Source organism: Podarcis vaucheri, assembly GCF_965113315.1.
Source record: "Podarcis vaucheri genome assembly, chromosome: 14".
Classification (NCBI taxonomy): domain Eukaryota; kingdom Metazoa; phylum Chordata; class Lepidosauria; order Squamata; family Lacertidae; genus Podarcis; species Podarcis vaucheri.
In genome coordinates this window covers 43,201,945-43,220,556 of record NC_138752.1, presented here as the reverse complement: position 1 = coordinate 43,220,556, position 18,612 = coordinate 43,201,945, and the positions used below count along the sequence as shown (strand labels likewise).

Below are 18,612 nucleotides of genomic sequence, written 5' to 3'. Positions count from 1 at the left end.
AAACAGAGAGGGGAAAGAACATGAACTGGATTTTCAGATTTTTGGTGCATAGATAAATGGATAAATTGATCTGAGGTCCCCAATATGGCACCTGTGGGTCAAGCAGTTTCCCTGGACAAAGATAGCCCTACTCAATGCTAATCCTACAATGAATGTGACCAGTGCTATTTTTCCAGAAAAACAGGTGCCGGAACATTCCATGAATCTCATTCTCTTAGAACAGCAATGGTGCCCACCTGAGAGGTGCCGGAACTGAGTTCTGGCATGTTCCAGCTGAAAAAAAGCCCTGGATGTGACTAACTAGGGTCCATTCATTTCAATGGATACAGCGCTAGGTGTCCATCGAAACCCTCTGTCCACTCTCTTAAAAGTTTTTTCTTTTTCTTTTCTGGCTTTTGGGAGTTGGTGGGAATTGGCCTGCTTTCTTGCGATCCTTGGGGGGGGGGGGATAATTCAGATGGAAATTCCCATGTGTCAAAAAAAAAAGGTTATTTATGCATGCCACACTGCAGCCTGTGTTTCATTAACCCAAAAATGGGAAATGAGCGAGGTCTCAACCAAAGAAGAATGGCAACTTAAACTGATGGAATATGCACAGCTTGCAGATCTAACTTACAGAATAAGAGAACAAGAAGAACATTCAGTTAAAGAAGATTGGAAAATGTTTATTGAATATATGGGGGGAAATTGTGTACACTTGAAAATGTTGGCAGCATTAAGATAAATTCAACAGTGTAAATAAGTTTTGATGGAAGTAATAATGGGTTACTGAATGGTTTAGTTTAGATAATAATAACAATAAATTATTATTATTATTATTATTATTATTATTATTATTATTATTATTATTAAAGATATTTATTAAGATTTTCAAAATATTACAAAATGAAAAAAGAAAAAAGAAAAATACAAAATAAAAATAGTTAAAAACAACTCAATCTTTCCATTACTTATTTTTCATTAGCTTGTTTCCCGGACCTCCTTACGCCTCCCTTTTTTGTATTCCAGTTCAGTTTGTTGGTTCAGCAAATCCTTCCCCTCTTTGTTTATCCTAGTCTTTAATCTTAAAATATTGTGACATTAAATTTTTACCTATTAGTAATCCATTTTTCATATTCCCTTATAGTATTACAGCTAAAAACCACTTAATTTCTATCCAACATCATTCTAACACTCATTAATTTTACAATATTTCTGTAAATAGTCTTTAAACTTTTTCCAATCTTCTTCCACCGACTCTTCTCCCTGGTCTCGGATTCTGCCAGTCATTTCCGTCAATTCCATATAGTCCATCACCTTCATCTGCCATTCTTCCAGGGTGGGTAAATCTTGTGTCTTCCAGTACTTTGCAATAAGTAGTCTTGCTGCTGTTGTGGCGTACATAAAGAAAGTTCTATCCTTCTTTGACACCAATTGGCCGACTATGCCCGGGAGAAAGGCCTCAGGTTTCTTCAGGAAGGTATATTTAAATACCTTTTTCATTTCATTATATATCATCTCCCAGAAAGCCTTAATCCTTGGGCACGTCCACCAAAGGTGAAAGAATGTACCTTCAGTTTCTTTACATTTCCAACATTTATTATCGGGCAAGTGATAGATTTTTGCAAGCTTGACTGGTGTCATGTACCACCTGTATATCATTTTCATAATATTCTCTCTTAAAGCATTACATGCCGTAAACTTCATACCTGTGGTCCACAACTGTTCCAAATTATTATTATTATTATTATTACCCCACCCATTTGGCTGGGTTTCCCCAGCCGCTCTGGGCAGCTCCCAACAGAATATTAAAAACAGAATAAAATATGCAGGGATTTATGCTGTGTAAAATGAACAACGGAAAGAGAAGAAGGGTATTATTGACATTTTAAGGTTGTATAAATGAATATTCTAAACTGTAAAACAGAAAATTTAATAAAAATTATATATAGAAAACAAAACAAAAAACAAAGTACAATTACAGCACTTTGATTTCCAGGTGGGCCCTGGCCAACCCGCAAACTTGGGGACCGGACCCCTGAAATAGATACACACATACAATTTCCCCCTTAAGTCACCAAGATGCCACATCTATCTGGATCCCAAAGTGAAGCGTAAGTTTGCATAACAGCATTTCTCCAAATACACCCTCCAATCTCTTCTCTCTCCGCCCTGATCTCTTCATGGTTTTTGTTCCTGGCCATTCCAAAGTTGCAGTCTTGTGCTTACTTACTTGCAGGGGTGGCTGGTACCTATGGGGTCTGGTAGGGCAGAAAGTGGGGAGTCCAACACTAGGTGGAGCCAGAGCCAATGACAGGCAGAACCCACTAATTCTAGTTATCTCCCCATCCTCCTCCTCTGTGGTGAGTTCAACAAGGGCAACACCAAGACTGAGGAGGAAGAAGCTGAGAGCCAGGACCCCACTCTGATTGTACAAAAGCAAGTGGGGCTGCTGGAATCTAGACTGAGGTTGGTGGGACAGTGCCCCATTTGCTCTAAGGGGAGCAGTCTCCACTGAACACAGCAGGACCTTCGATTAATTGAACTTACATAGTGTTCCGTTGCCAGGTTAGCGAGCCCTTGGGGGCTGAGAACTCTTGGGTTTGGTTTGCATGTGCTCCCCACGCATCGTGCTGTGCCAAAACACCGATGCCACTATATAAATAGTCTCTATTACACAGTAGCTCTAAGCGCGAATCGTAGTAAAATTCCCAGCTGGGCCTATTGTGTTTGTGCAGACATGCATGTTGTCCAGAAGCCAGCTGAAAACAAATTTCAGTCGCTTAATATGTGTACTCAGGAGAACCCAGACTCATTTAATTTAAACAAATCACGCAAATTCCCACCATTGCCAACGTGACTGCGAAGGCAAATAGATAAATCTGGGGGAGAGATCTGGCAAACCTGCCTTTTCCGGCAAACCGTATCATAAGCGTGCACAAGCGATAAGAGTTACCACGCAATTGCCAATCCTTAAAATACAATACAGAGGGAAGGATGCAACAGAGGCGTGAGATGTGGGATTTGTGCCACAGGTCAGCTCCACCTTCTTCACTTCACATTACTGCTGACTCTCAGGGAGACCTGTCTAAAACATCAAGCATTGTGCCCAGCTTGCTCCCACTGGGTACACACACAGGGGTAGAGCAGTGATGGAGGATCACACACCTGGGGAATCAGACCATGTCAGCATATAGTAGGTGTGCTCAGACACCTACCCTGGTTGCTGATTTGCTGCTGATACAGGTTCAAGGTGATATATATATATATATATATATGCAGGTTTTGGTGTCTTCGGGTGTCTTCCCGTGTAAGAGTCGGGGTGTCTGTGCGACGTTTCGACGAGGTCTCACTCGTCATCTTCAGGCTGGTGCTTTCGGCTTCTTGTTACTGGAACAGAGCAGAGTCTGGTGTTTGAGTTCCTATAAATACTGTTGAGGGGTGTGGTGTATAGCCTCCAACGTTCTGGGCAGAGAGGAAGTTCCTAGATTAGTGTGCCTTTTCTTCTTTTGTTCCTTAATTACTTGAGGGATATCTTGGGTGATTTCATGAGTGATATTCTGAATATCACTGGGTGGGTCATTAAGTGTAGATTAGTTGCTAAAGCTTTCGTGTCTTGACCTCTTGAGCTTGTGAAGAGTTTTTCTGAGAAGATGGCTGTGCTGCATTTAGTTGTGCTCTGGCTTGGCTTCGTGTATAGGGGCGAGCTGTGGTTTTGTGCCTTGTGCCAGCCAGATCTGTGTAGGGATTGCAGGGGGGTGCAGCATCCGGAGGTGCCACTATAGTTTGGCTACTGGATGGAGTCTGTAATATGTCTGTGGAGAGGGTCTGGGTTTGGGTCTGGTACCCGTGAAAATCTACGAAAGCATATATATATATATATATATATATATATATATATATATATATATATATATATATATCAGGACGCGGGTGGCGTTGTGGTCTAAACCACTGAGCCTCCTGGGTGTGCCGATCGGAAGGTCAGCAGTTCAAATCCCTGCAACAGAGTGAGCTCCCGTTGCTCTGTCCCAGCTCCTGCCAACCTAGCAGTTCGAAAGCATACCAGTGCAAGTAGATAAATAGGTACCACTGCAGCAGGAAGGTAAACAGCATTCCCGTGCACTCTGGTTTCCGTCACAGTGTCCCGTTGCACCAGAAGCGGTTTAGTCATGCTGGCCACATGACCTGGAAAGCTGTCTGTAGACAAACACTGGCTCCCCCGGCTGGAAAGTGAGATGAGTCACCTTTGACTGGACGTAACCGCCCAGGGGGTCCTTTACCTTTACTTTTTTATTAGTATATAAAGCACTTAATAACTTGAGAACTGTTTACCTGCAAGATGGGCTGGCAAGATGACTCTTACATATGCCACATAATTTCCTCTTCTACCATGTAATAAATCATTCTTTTAGCATGGCAGCACCTACACTCTGGAACTCCCTGCCTATTGACATCATACCATAGAATGTGGAACGCAGGTGGCTCTGTGGTCTAAACCACTGAGCCTCTTGGGCTTGCTGATAAGAAGGTTGGCGGTTCGAATCCATGCGATGGGATAACCACAAGGAAGGGGGAGTAAAATGGAGCGACTGGAAGCCTGTGGGAAAGCACTCCAAATTTGTGTCGGTCCTCTTCATAATAAGCTTCTAAAGCCAATAATTTCTAATGAATGCTTTCATGTGGCATCACCCTGTTCCAGTACTGAATGAATGGGCTCCATTGTCTCAGCGAGGCTTCTTTTAATTTACTTTTCCCACCCCAGAGAGGTTTGAAACAAGTCACCTTATGCATTAATATAGTGCTCCAATTATTTTTAATATCTCAATTGCTGGAAAATGTCCTTATTTGGAGAGTGAAGCCATTAAAATCGTACCTGTGGTTAAGAGATTTGCAAGGAGATGCCTAGAGGGTCAATTTAACGTTGGGTTTCCAGCAGCCTAATAGGACAGTTATAGGCATCATATCCAATAGATTTCCAAAAAACTGCTGGTACAATGTGTCTCTCTGCCTGCATTTGAATGATTCCTTATCTCATTGACCCTATCTCTCCAGTGTTTCCTGTATCTCAAAAGCCTCTTTCTGGAGAATGCCGGATCCTCAGGACTGATTTTGGAGGGGCTCGGGGACGGTAATGTGGAGGAAGAGGGGATGGAAAAGCCCCATTATATGAGTGAGCTTCCACACCTCCAGATCTGGCACATTCTTTGGCCTATCTCCATTTAACATCCCACCAGCCCCTGCCAGCCTTAGACAGCATGGACAATAGTCAGCGATGATGGGAGCTGTTGTCCAGTGCCTGCCTTGCCACAGATTCCCTATTCATTTGTCTAGTCAAGGAGTGGAGAACCTCCAGCCTGCAGGGCAATCTTGGCCCACCAGGGGGAGTCCAAGCTGGCCCACAAGGCCATTTCTGGCCAATCCAGACTCCTCAGCTGATATCACTTGTGACATCATCTGATGGGTGGTAGGGTAGGATTAAATTTGTTCGTTTGTGCATTTTTATCCTCCCTTGCTCAAGGTGGTGTCCATCATTCTCTCACCACCATTTTATCCAAGAGACCATATTGGCTGTGATTCCTGGAAGCCTCTTTCCTTTGGAACCTACCTGGACCCTGAGATCATCTTCTGAGGCCCTCCTTCGTGTGCTGGCTCCTCGAGAGGTTTGGAGAGTGGCATCATGAGAACAGGGCCTTCTCTGCAGTGGCTCCCCATTTGTGGAAAGCTCTCCCCAGGAAAGTTCGCCTGGTGCCTTCATTACACACCTTTAGGCACCAGGCAAAAACGTTCCTTTTTAACCAGGCCTTTAGGTGATCTGTTTGGCACCCTATACCCTTTTTAAATGTGGCTCTTCTCTCTCTCTCTCTCTCTCTCTCTCTCTCTCTCTCTCTCTCTGTGTGTGTGTGTGTGTGTGTGTTATTGGGTTGCTTTTATTCTGATTATATATGTTGTGATCTTTTCTGTAAACCACCCTGAGACCTCTGGGTATAGGGCAGTATATAAACAACAACAACAACAACAACAACAACAACAACAATAATACCTGCCCATTGAGAAATAAATAAATAAATTGCACCCCAGTATAATCCCTGACTGCTCATTCAGAGCAATCAAAATGGGCAAAGAGAGAGACTAAAATGGGGCAGGTATTGCTTCATCTACTTCCATGATCATCCAAGTTGTCAACATTAGTCTTTGGGATAGGGGTAGGGATCAGAATCAATAAGGCTTGGACAGAAGTCAATTTAGAAATCAAAGCTGACAAAGCAGCATCAATGAGGTCATGAGCAGATCCAAGACTGAGTTCTGAATTCTGAAGGGAGCATACTAGGCAGGTGGTTTTGAATCAGAAAGGAGAGCTGGAGTTGAATCTTGATGAATTATAGGTGGAGTTAGCCAGAACCTAGGACCGGGGTCTGCAACCCGCGGCTCCGCATGTGGCTCTTTTACACCTTTGCCACCTCTGGGGCGGATACTAGCGAGGGGAGGAGGCGCATTGTGTGCCCCAACACTCCCCACTGTGGCGGGTGCTGTACTAGCTGTGACGTCGCATGGGGGCGGTGCGTATGTTAGTCACGCACCGTCCTGACGTCACCTTCCCGCCTGCCCGCCCACTACATTGTAAGGGGCATGTACGCTGGTCACTGTTTTGAAGGGGAGTGAAGAACACACACACAAAAAAAGTAACTTGTTAATTTAACGTTTATTTCTATGAGGAGGGTCAAACAAAGAAATAATAAAAAGTGACAAAAAAGTTATTTTTATAATGACGAGTTTTGCGGCTCCCAGTTTTTCTTTCCTTCAGAAACGGGTCCAAGTGGCTCTTTTTGTCTTAAAGGTTGCAGACCCCTGACCTAGGAGAATCAACTGGCTCCCCTGCCCCCGAATGCTCATTGCTTGGAGTGTGCATCAGATTTGGTGGGGAGGGAGTTAAAGGTCAAGCAGAAGTGAGGTGCCTCAGTGAGATTTTGGGCTTGTTAGACGTGAAGCAGGACACACCAGCCTGTGTGTCAAAGCAGACACCCACGGAACTGTTTCATGGCGCCTCGATGATCCAGGTATCCAAAAATGCTGCAGACAAATGCCCGCTAAAAGCAATTTCCCCAAGCCTATCATTTGAGCAATCTCACCATGGTGAAGAAAGAGAGAACATCCGAATGGGGAGTACGCCTAGGGATAGCTCTGTGGTAACTGACAAGTACAGTGGTACCTCGGGTTAGGTACTTAATTTGTTCCGAAGGTCCGTACTTAACCTGAAACTGTTCTTAGCCGGAGGTACCACTTTAGTTAATGGGGCCTCCTGTTGCCACCACGTGATTTCTGTTCTCATCCTGAAGCAAAGTTCTTAACCTGAAGCACTATTTCTGGGTTAGCGGTGTCTGTAACCTGAAGCGTATGTAACCTGAAGCGTATGTAACCCAAGGTACCACTGTATAGCTTGTAGTCAGAGGGAAAGATGTTATCCCGAAGTGAATCCTTTCTAGTCCTCCTCTCCCCACCCCCGCCCCAAGAAAAAACACATTAAAGGTACCTAGTGCAAAAGTCACTGGGCTGATTTGCCTGAAACTAGCAGGTTTCTTGCCCAGGGGAACCTCTTTCATAGCTGAAAATTTCAGACCAATTGTCCTGAAAATACCATGGAAGATTAAGTGATTAATTCTTCCCTCCCCAAGGTGGTGGCTGCCCCAGCAGAAAAACCATGACAATTATCTTTTTGGAATTTGGTAGGATTCTTTGACTCAAAAGGGGCAATGTTGCCTGTGAATTTCATTCAACTCTGCCCTCCCCCAATAAAATAAAAGTTACAGAAGATTCCTGCAACTACCATCCACTTCTGCCAAAATAAGGTACTTACTAGGTACCTGCCACAAAAAAACTTCTGCTCCTTAAAAGAGCACTGATTGTCAGTCTTACACGCAACAGTTAGTTGCAAACGGTTGTCTGTGTTACATTTCTATAATTATATTTGTTGTTCAGTCACAAGATCATACACCAGACTTGCTGATATTAGCTACTCATATCAATAATGCGGGGGCAGAGGGGAAAGAGGAAGAGAGAAAGAGAACAGGAACTGTTTCCAGGCAAAAAATAATGATAAATCACAATAGGTGCCACCATATACGAAAGAGTTCATTTTATTACATTTATCAGCCAGCAAAAAACCCATATTAATGGCAAGCAATTCCATTAAGAGCTCATTATTTCCTTGTGTTTATAATAGGGGAAGCATTATCAAGGGTAATATTCATCTGACACAGCAGAAACTGAAAGCGTGAAACAGTTTGGGAAAGTCACAGGAGACGACGTTGAGCTTAATTCCTAAAAAGAAATAGTTATATTCCTCCCCACCCCCACCCCCCAACTGAGTTCTGCTCATCAAAAGCATATCAAACCTTCATCGGAAGGGATGAGGGTGCAGAGGCGTCTATATAAACGCAATGTATATATTATTGTCTCGGTAATCCCCGTAACAAATTAAAGTAGGCAATTTATGTTAGCCGCACATTGCAGAGGGAGACCAACCCAGTGTGTCAAAGACTAAACTGACATTTCAACCAAGGACCTGCAGGCATTAAACCACTATGCTACAATTAACTGATATTGTTATAATTTGGCTATTATTGGGGGAATATTGGAAAACCAATAAGAACTTATTAGTTATTCTGCAACGCTATTGTCAGGGGTTCAGGAGCAGAGGCGAGGGCAAGGGAGGAAACAGAGAGCGAAGGGGAGGAGGCAGAAGAAAAGATGAGTGATGACGACGACCCGAGATCTCCGAGTCTTTCCAGTGAATCAGAAGATTCACAGGAAGGAGCGCCAGTGGCCAGAGCAAGGGGGGAGCTTAGGGGGACACCCCAGGAAGAAGGGTCCAGAGGGGGCTCAGAGAGCAGCAGTTGGAAATCGGGGCCAGCATCACCAGCAGAACGCAGTGGGGAGGAAGGGCGCCAGGTACCGAGTTCTGGCAGCTCGCAGCAGGAGGGAGGGCATGAGTCAGGAGTGGCCACACCTCCATCGGGGAGCGAGGAAACGGTCAGGTGGCAAGTGGAAGGTTGGGCGCGCGCGCCAAGTTCAAATACACAGGAAGGTGGAGCAGTAAGCAGCCCGGAAAGGGAGCCAGGTCCTAAAGCCCGACGCAAGGAGACAGAAGGGTCCGGGGGGTCAGCGTCAGAAGCGTCCAGAAAGGAAGAGACCACGGGGGGCAGAGGGACCCAGAGAAGAATGGTCAGGCGGAAAAGGTGGAGTAAGGCTAGGGTACTTAGCTGGTGTACAGGGGGCGGAGACTCAGACGGAGCTTCGCCGGTCTAACCCATAAGACGTAGAGTTGCACGCAGCAGCTTGAGAATGGAAACTGTAATTCAATAAAGACTTTTACTAAGTAACCGCTGGCTAGCGTGATCCTCTGTGAGCTAGGATCTTGAAGCAGCTCTGACAGCTATCTTCATTTATTGCATGGTTGGAGAACCTAAGCTTTGGGGCTTAATTGCAGCCCTCCAAGCCTCTCTATCTGGTTCTTGGGGCTTTCTCTTGGCCACACCCTCTTTCCCCAAGCCACACCCCTCCCTGGCCTTGCATCACAGCCTCCTTGAGGGTTTTTGCCTGGCTGTTATGTGCCCTGGACTCTCATAGAGGTTCTTGCTTGCCTGGATGGATGATAGACAGAAGAGGGTGAATGTGCAAAGTTTGGACTGCACTTCCCATTGCCCCTGAGCATTGGACATGATTGCTGGAGCAGATGACATACCCCCCAACATTTCTCTGATGAAAATAGGGACATCCTATTCTATTATTGGGAAGTGGGTGGCGCTGTGGGTTAAACCACAGAGCCTAGGACTTGCCGATCAGAAGGTCGGCGGTTCGAATCCCCGCGACGGGGTGAGCTCCCGTTGCTTGGTCCCTGCTCCTGCCAACATAGCAGTTCAAAAAGAATGTCAAAGTGCAAGTAGATAAATAGATACCACTCTGGCGGGAAGGTAAATGGTGTTTCTGTGCGCTGCTCTGGTTCGCCAGAAGCGGCTTAGTCATGCTGGCCACATGACCCGGAAGCTGTATGCCGGCTCCCTCGGCCAATAAAGCAAAATGAGCGCCGAAACCCCAGAGTCGGCCATGAGTGGACCTAATGGTCAGGGGTCCCTTTACCTTTACAGTGGTACCTCGGGTTACATATGCTTCAGGTTACATATGCTATAGGTTACAGACTCCGCTAACCCAGAAATAGTGCTTCAGGTTAAGAACTTTGCTTCAGGATGAGAACAGAAATTGTGCTCCATTGGTGCGGCGGCAGCGGGAGGCCCCATTAGCTAAAGTGGTGCTTCAGGTAAAGAACAGTTTCAGGTTAAGTAGGGAGCTCTGGAACAAATTAAATACTTAACCCGAGGTACCACTGTATTCTATTATTATTATTATTATTATTATTATTATTATTATTATTATTATACCCCACCCATCTGAATGGGTTGCTGCAGGCACTCTGGGCAGCTTCCAACGTATATAAAAACACAATAAAACATTAAACATCAAAAAGCTTCCTTATACTGGGCTGCCTTTAGGCGGCTCGAGGGTCGGATAACTCCATACCCTCCAACATTCCTCCGATGAAAATAGGGACGTCCTAAGGAAAAGCGGGACGTTCTGGGATCAAATCAGAAACTGGGAATGCTTCTGTAAATCTGGGGATGCCATTGGGAAACAGGGACACTTGGAGGGTCTGAGATGGGAATCAGGGTGCAACAATGTTGGCTATTCCTGACCCAACAGTCAGTTTCATTCCAGTGGCTTTTGGATTCGTCTTGCAGTCATCTCATACAGAAACCACAATAAAATCTGGCCTGGTGTGCCTACTTAACCCTGGAGAGCTGCTCTGGGAGCAATTACGTGTGCATTTATGGATTGATTATTTTTGCATTAAACGCGCGCACACACACACCCTGTGTGCATCTCTCATCCTTCTGTAAAAAAACAAAACCCAAACCAAAATAATGACCTTGCAAAAGGAGCCAGATGCACTTCTCCTTTGCATCTCGTTTGCGAAATGTGCTCTGTGTAATGCAGACGATGACAACAGCAAAAAAAAATATTAAAATAATAATTCAAGTCCCTCTGATCCGACGCAGCCAGACTGCCCTCATACTTTGCAATCATAGATTTTCTTCCTTTCCCCTCTCTCTCTCTTTCTCCCCTGCTACCAGGCCTTCCCCTCCTCAAACCTTTGAGAAAAAGACGCCCTCTTTTTGCCCTAGTTGGATCTGCAGTAAAAATGAGAGAGATACTGGGGGGAAAGGAGAGAGAGACAGCTTTTGGGCTGAGGTTTTCCTGTTACTATCACTGTAGCATTTATTTAGCCAATCTCTTAACTATGACGTCTGGGTGGATGGCTTGCTCATAATATTTTAACACACCCACCGAAGGCCGGCGCTGCCTCCTCCTCTCTTGGCCAGCCAATCTGCGGCATTCAGTGTGGCTCCGAGGGGGGAGTCGCGCTGCACCTGCCAAACGCTCCCTCCGAGCGCGCTCTCTCTCCCTCCTCCTCCCCCTTTTCCTTTTTTGCCTTTTCACATTTATTTACCCCCTTCCTCTTCTTCCCCACGAAAAGCAGATCCGCACAACCCAGCGCGGATACAACCCCAGCTGCTGCCTTGTTCCAAGAAGGACCGCTATTGAATGTGATGCTTCTATAGATCTTTTATTTCCCCCCCTTCTAATTCGCCAAACCCCCCCCCCCCGCACCACCCTATTTAAATTCTCTATTTTGGGTCATCTGGGAGGTTACTATTTCTTTATCTCTCCCCCTTCCTCTTTGGAGCAAATGACAGTATTGCATTTTTCTTATATATAGTGCGGGTTTTCTTTTTTCTCCTGCACTGATTTATTTTTTAAGAGAAAACCTCTGTCCTTTCAACCCCCCCCCCCTCTCGCTACCCAATTCCTGGATGAGCCGATCGCTCTCGCCCAAGCGCTGGAAGGAAGCTCCGGAAAGAAACATGTTAAAGAAAAAAACCAGCGTCCAGCCAATGTTTTGAAACAGTCGCGCAGAGAGGGAGAGAGCGAGAGAGCGAAGAGAAAACGGCCAGAGGAGAGAGAGAAGGCAGGAAGATTTTCGCCTCCTGCCTTTTTCCAGCAGCCGCCTCGCTCGTTTTGCAGAGAACCGGGTAGGAAAAGAGAAGCTCAAACAGAGGACCAGAAAAATAATGGGCTGATTCCTTCTCCACCATCACCCCCTCTCTTATGGTCCTTTTCTGAAATCTCGTCATCCACCCCCCTCCTTTTACCTTTTTAATTTAATTCTTTTTAAATGCTGCTGATTTCTTTTCCTTTATTTCCCTTGGCTTCTTTCTCCCTCCCTTTTCCCCCCAAAGGCAAAAAGAGGCCGATGTTGTGTGCGTTCGGGGAGGTCACGTCCAACATCCGACTCTCTCTTTATTTTTTGCATCTGTTTTGACCCCTTCCTGCATTTAACCCGTCCGATCGCGGGGTGCTCCGAGGACTTTTAATTTGCAACTCTACAGATCGCGATGCTGCTGCTGCTGCTTCCGTCGCCGGCTGCTCCTCGGTTTTAAAAAGACTTGCCTGGTGCGGGGGTAAAGAAAAACCGATTCATTTATTTCTGGAAATGACTGGCTGGACCGGACCGGGAAGTCCCGACGCTTTTGTGTTTCTTTTTCTGTGAAAAAGCCCACCCAACTCCCGCCAGCCTTTCTTCCCACCTGGCTGGGGTCCCTTCATATATTTATTTCCAAATTAACCCCCGATATATATATATATATTTATTTATTTCCTCCTCCTTTCCAACCGAGCCATGAAGATGATTTTGGTGCGCAAATTCCGGATCCTTATCCTGATGGTGTTCCTCATCGCCTGCACCATGCATATCATGATCGACCTGCTGCCCAAGCTGGAGAAGCGGGCGGCGGGCGCCGACGGAGCCGGAGACGGCAGAGGAGGCGCTGGCGGAGCCGGAGGAGGCAGCGCCAACGCGGGCTGCTCCTGCTCGCACGCCGCGGCCGCCGCCGCCGCTGCAGCCAGCCGAGCCGGGGAGAAGGAAGGCGCGCGGGGCTGGGCGCCGGCTCCGGAGCTACCCGAGCAACCGCAGCAGCAAGCGGCTGCAGCAGCGCCGGCGGAGAGGGCCGGCGCCTCGGAAGCTGCCGCTGCAGCCCCGGGCTGGCCTAGCAAGCACACGCTGCGGATCCTGCAGGACTTCAGCAGCGACCCCAGCTCCAACGTGAGCTCGCACTCGCTGGAGAAAGGCGCCTCGGAGCGGGCCGAAGCCTTCAAGCGCGCGCAGCAGGAGAAGCAGCAGCCAAAGGGGCCGGATCTGACCCAGAAAGCGCTCATCCAAGATGGGGAGCTGCGCCACGGCCAGCCGAGCAAGAGGAGGCAGCAGCAGCAGCAGCCGGGGAACCGCCTGGGAGGCCACCGGCCTCGCCAGCAGCCGGGCTATGAGGAGGAGGACGAGGAAGGCGCGTATTTCTCCAAGCTGGCGGCTCTCTTCGAGCACCCGCTGTACAAGCTGCCCGTCCCGCCGCTGGGAGACCAGGACGTCCTGTTCAGCGTCAACAGCGACATCCGATTCAACCCCAAAGCGGCGGAGAATCAGGAATGGTGAGTTGGGGATTGCTGGGGTGGGGTGGGGGGAGAAAAGAGGCTTTGCAAAACGCCCCGCCGTCGAAAATAGAGGAGTGGGGGGGGGTCTACGGTAGGAGTGAAACTAGGCTTTCTTTCACCCGGGGCAAAAACCCAGGTTGGTAGACTCCCCGTGCGCATTTGCGCGCACGCACACACAGGCTGGGAGTCCCAATAGCGCCCCTTTGGAGGCTTCACCCAGGGCAAAAAACCCCACCCCGGCTAGCTTCCCCACTGAATTGGGGTTGGGGGATGGGGAGGAGAGAAGTGGCTTTGGCTTTAGGTAACGCCCCACCGCGCCGTCCAAAATAGAGGAGTGGGGGGGGGGTCTAAGGGAGCGTTGCCTGAAGCGGCCCTTTCGGATTCTCGGCTTAGGAGCAATCCTTAAAGAGCCTTGTCCTAATTGATTCTCCGCGCCCCCCACCCCTTCCGCACCGGTGTCTTTCTTTGCCCGTTCAGATTCTTGCATTGAGCGATTCTCTGCCCCCCCCATTAAATAGAGTGGGGAGTCTTTGCCCCTTCTGGTTCTCTCCTGAAGAACAGGCAGCGTTGCTTGATTCTCTTCTGTCCCCTAAAATTGCAACAGGGAAGGAGTCAGCTGGTGCTGTTGCCCCTTCTCCACCCTCAGAGTTTAATATCTCCCCCTTCCCTGCCTGAAGACTGGAAGAGAAACTTGCATGGGCTGACAAGCCCCCCACCCATATACTTCAGTAGCAGCAGCATAGAGGGAAGGGGGCAGAAAGTATTAGCTGATGTTGGCGGTACCACCTTGCTGGGTCTTGCCTTCCCTTCTTGAAGAGAGGGAGAAGAGAATCTTACATTGACAGTCTGCCCACCCACCCTGTAAATAAAACAGGGAATGGGGCTTTCTAAGAGAGCTTCGAGTGATGTTGCCCCCTAGGAATCTTCAGCTCCTTCCAAAAATTACCAGCTCCTTCCTTAACAAAAATGGATACGAGCCCCCTCTTGACATTTACTGCTCTCCCCAGCCCAAGAATACAGTGCAGAAGTCGTAGTAGCAGTGATAACATTTCAGAAATCTTCCTCCCTTATGAAAAAAAATTGGACAAGTCTTGCATTGGCTACCACCAGCCCCCCTTAATATATTTTTTTAAAGGCCTCACACACCCTACAAAAATATAAGAGACAGCCGAGTTCTGTAACAGCATCAGCTGATGCCACTCCTTCTGATTTTCTCCTCCCTTCAAACCTAAAATATATAGGTAAGATTCTTGCAGTAGTTAATGCCCCCCATAAGAGTCTTATAGTGATTGACACTCCCTTCTTAAACTAGATAAGATATCCTGAGATAGCAATGGCTGGTGTCTCTCTCTCTCTCTCTCTCTCTCTCTCTCTCTCTCTCCTGCTCCTAGTTTTGCAGTTATTGATGCCAAGGCTAACATTAACAAATACAAATATTTTACTGACTGTCACCCTTCCAAAAAACAAACAAACCAGAGTGCATTCTATGATACTGCTTTCTCAGTAAGTTGTTCCTGTGGAAGATATTTCTCTTCTCCAGCTGTTGTAAAAATGAAGAAGTCTTGGTTGACCTCCCCTCCCCCCAAATAAATAACGGCAGAGATAACATTTCTAAGAGAGCACTGTGTGTTGTGAAAGGTAGCTTTGGTTTATGTTAAACCCCTTCTTTGATTCCCACCCACCCACCCCGCCTGCACTGTGGAAAGAGATAAGGATCTCAGGGGCAAAATGGCAATGTTTTCCTTTAAAGATAGCACCTGGAGATGTCTTGCCCACCCAACCAAAAACTGAAGAGGCAGAATTGCCATGTCTTCTTCTCACTCTCAGTGATTCTCCCACTGGTACTGCCCCCCCTTCAAACAACAGATAATGGGTAGTGGGTCTTTCAAAAATAACACAAACTAATGTCTTTTATAATACCACTTTGAACTTCCTGATTAGTCCTCAGTGTCTCTCTGCCTATGTGCAATCAGAATTGTTACCCTTCTCCCCAAAAAGGAAGGTGAGATACAGTGTTTTTAGGAATCCTGTCACTGAGAAGAAGGTTGTTAGATTGTTTCATCTGAGCTGAAATGGGTTTGCAGAGTTAATCTACCCAAAAGACAAATAACTAGGAATAAGAAGAAGGATATTCATGGTCTTTCCACCTGTCAGTGATCCCCCAGCCCATGTTTACCCCTTGTTAGGTAGAGAAAATAGAATTTGGAGGATTTTATTTCAGTGGAGGTGCCAGATTTAATTCACCACAGCAAGAGGAACTGGATAGATGTTATGACTTCCACCACAGCCAGCCTTCCCTTCCCAGAAACCTTTCTTAAAAAACAACAAGGAGTTGTGTGAATGGAGCCTGCTAATCTCATCCACCAAAGATGAAGCTGTGATGGTGAAATAGGAAGTATGTCCAATCCCATCTCGTTTCTCCACTGCCTTTGTCAGTGTATAATCTACTCACCTCCAACCCTTTGCTGGAACTGCTGAATGAATTGCTTACTTTTAATTATATAGGATGTGTCTCTAGCTTAAACGGCTGTTTCACCTGGAAATAAGCCCCATCAACCATAGTGGGATTTACTTCTGAGTAGACATGTACAGGATTGTGCTAGTAGTGGGTTCCTGAAGAGAACCAAGTATGTTAGAAAAAAGGTGTGTCTTTCTCTCTCCCCCTCCCTATCTTTTCAGGCTTCCGTGTTCCCACTTTCTCTTTTTTAAAAAAAACAAACCCCAGGGATGAAGATCTTAGTATATTGTCCAATAATTTGAACTGCTGAGGGAACTCCTGCAGATTTAAGCCCAGACACACCCTGGCAGGATGCAGAGAATTTGAGATAACCATGCTGACATCCTCGCCCACTGCCACTACTACCACTTCCAGTGTTCGAAACTCCCATTGTTCTAGGCACATTTCGCAACAGGGAATTTCATTAGCGTGAGCCGTTTCTGAGCCCTGGGTGCAGTATTGCGCCTAAGATTTCAGATTAAAACTGCAGAGTGGAAGGAAAGGAGGACCTTTTTTCTGCCTCCCTACTTCCAGCTACTCTCTGAAGATCGGAGAAGAGACCCTCTTGAAGAATATTAGTGAGGTGGGCAGGGGAAGGACTAGAACATGTGAAAAATGAGCATAATATTTTAGCTGCAGTTCATTCATATTTCAGCTCTGTATTCTTATAAAAAAGAGTGCCTAGACATTCCGTAGTTGTGCCCATAACCTAGGTTTAAGGTGTTATTCAGCTCCTAGCTTTCATATCTGTTTCTAACACTGACCACTACTATACTAGATCCCATTTTCCAGATATTTGGTGACACCACTAGATATTGTTCCCACAGGAAGCAGTGATGGCCACCGATTTGGGTGGCTTTCAAAGAGGATTATTCGAGTCAATGGAGAGGAAGGCTATTGATGGCTACTGGCCAAGACGGTTATACTCTGCCACCACAGTCAGAGACATTAATGCTTCTGAATACCAGTTGTTGGAAACCATAGGAGTAGGGAAAGTGCTCTTGAGCTCTGGTCCCACTTGTGAGTTTTCCACAGACATGTGGGTGGCCACTTTGAGAACAGGATGTGGACTAGATGGGCCGTTGGTCTGATCCAGCAGAGTTCATATGCTCTTACCTTTCACACTCTGGTCATTTGCTGATTGATCCTGTAGTCTAGGCATGTCCCAAAGTCCATTTTGGGGGCCTGGTCGGTTTAATCTGTCCCCTGTGGCAGTTTATTTACTGGGTTAAAATCCCCAAAAATATTCAATCCTAAAAAAGGTCAACAACTTTGGTCAGCCCTCATGGCCCTCCACTTCATCAAATCTGGCCCTCTTTGAAAAAGGTTTGGACACTACTGCTGTATTCCTATACTCACTAAGAGTGAGCCCCTTTGGATAGACATGTGTAGGGCTGCACTGCTAACTTCCAAAGCTGAAAGAATTGCAGGTGGTCTAAACACTGTTTGCAAAAACTCTTCCCACCCCTTAGGATAGCATTGTAGGAGTTGCTGTTATAAAGATAAAAGGAAGTGCAAATCCCCTCAATGTTGAATTCTAGGGTCCATCTCCGAATAAGAGTATTAGGAGCTGGATCAGGCCAAAGTCGCATCCTGTTCTCGCTGTGGCCAGCCAGAAACCTATGGGTAGCCTGAGAGCAAGAGCTGAGTGAAAGAATACTCTTCCTGCCCCCTTTGTGATTTCTAGAGGCTGGTATTCAGACATCCATTTGATGCTTTGCTTACTGCATTTATAACCCACTTGTTCCTTCAAGGAGCTCAACGTGATGCCTTTAGATCTCCACCTCCCCGTTTCTTCCTCACTACAACCCTCTGAGGTAGGTTAGGCTGAGAGTGAGTGACGGGCCCAAGCTCACCCAGTGAGCTTCATAACCGAGTGGAGATTCGAACCTTGGTCTCATATGCTAGTCGGACACTCTAACCACAATACCACACAGGCTCTCTTTTTTATTGTCCCCGAAAGAGTCAGAGATCCTACTGGATAAGGTGCAAGCTTCCATTCTCTCCCCCGACAAAAGTAATTTGTCCATTTACACTCCACCCAACAAAGACACCCTTTTTGTATATGCAAATGTCATGTGCTAAATTGTAGCCCCAAAGACATAGATATATAACAAAAGGTGTGAGCTGTATCCTTCCTCCTTTTGTGGCCTCATTCAGGATTGTCCCTTCCCTGCTGTTAAACAATGCATTCATAAAAAATGAATACGGGTGGATAATATTTTTATTGTACAGGTAGGTAGCCGTGTTGGTCTGCCGTAGTCAAAAGTAAATAAAAAAATTCCTTCCAGTAGCACCTTAGAAACTAACTATGTTTGTTATTGGTATGAGCTTTCGTGTGCATGCACACTTCTTCAGATACACTGAAACAGAAGTCACCAGACCCTTATAGATAGTGAGAGGGTGGGGAGGGGTTATTACTCAGAAGGGTGGTGGGAATGGGAAATTGGCTGATAGGTGTGGTAAACCTGTTGACGATTGTTAGTTGGTCTTACAGGAAAAAGCAAGGGGTGAGATGGCTAAAGACAGCTTTATCA

At 46.4% G+C, this 18,612-nt stretch overlaps 1 protein-coding gene across 2 annotated transcripts in view; it reads left to right on the top strand.

Annotated features, from left to right (window-relative positions):
• Positions 1-11,433: 11,433 nt before the first annotated feature.
• The window catches only part of FAM20C (FAM20C golgi associated secretory pathway kinase), a 101,015-nt gene continuing 93,836 nt past the window's right edge, over positions 11,434-18,612 (top strand). For both annotated transcript variants that reach the window (XM_082199749.1, XM_082199750.1), the window contains exon 1: positions 11,434-13,575. In XM_082199749.1, coding sequence (XP_082055875.1) covers positions 12,773-13,575 — 803 coding nt within the window. In that variant the 5' untranslated portion in view covers positions 11,434-12,772. The remainder of the gene's footprint in view (positions 13,576-18,612) is intronic.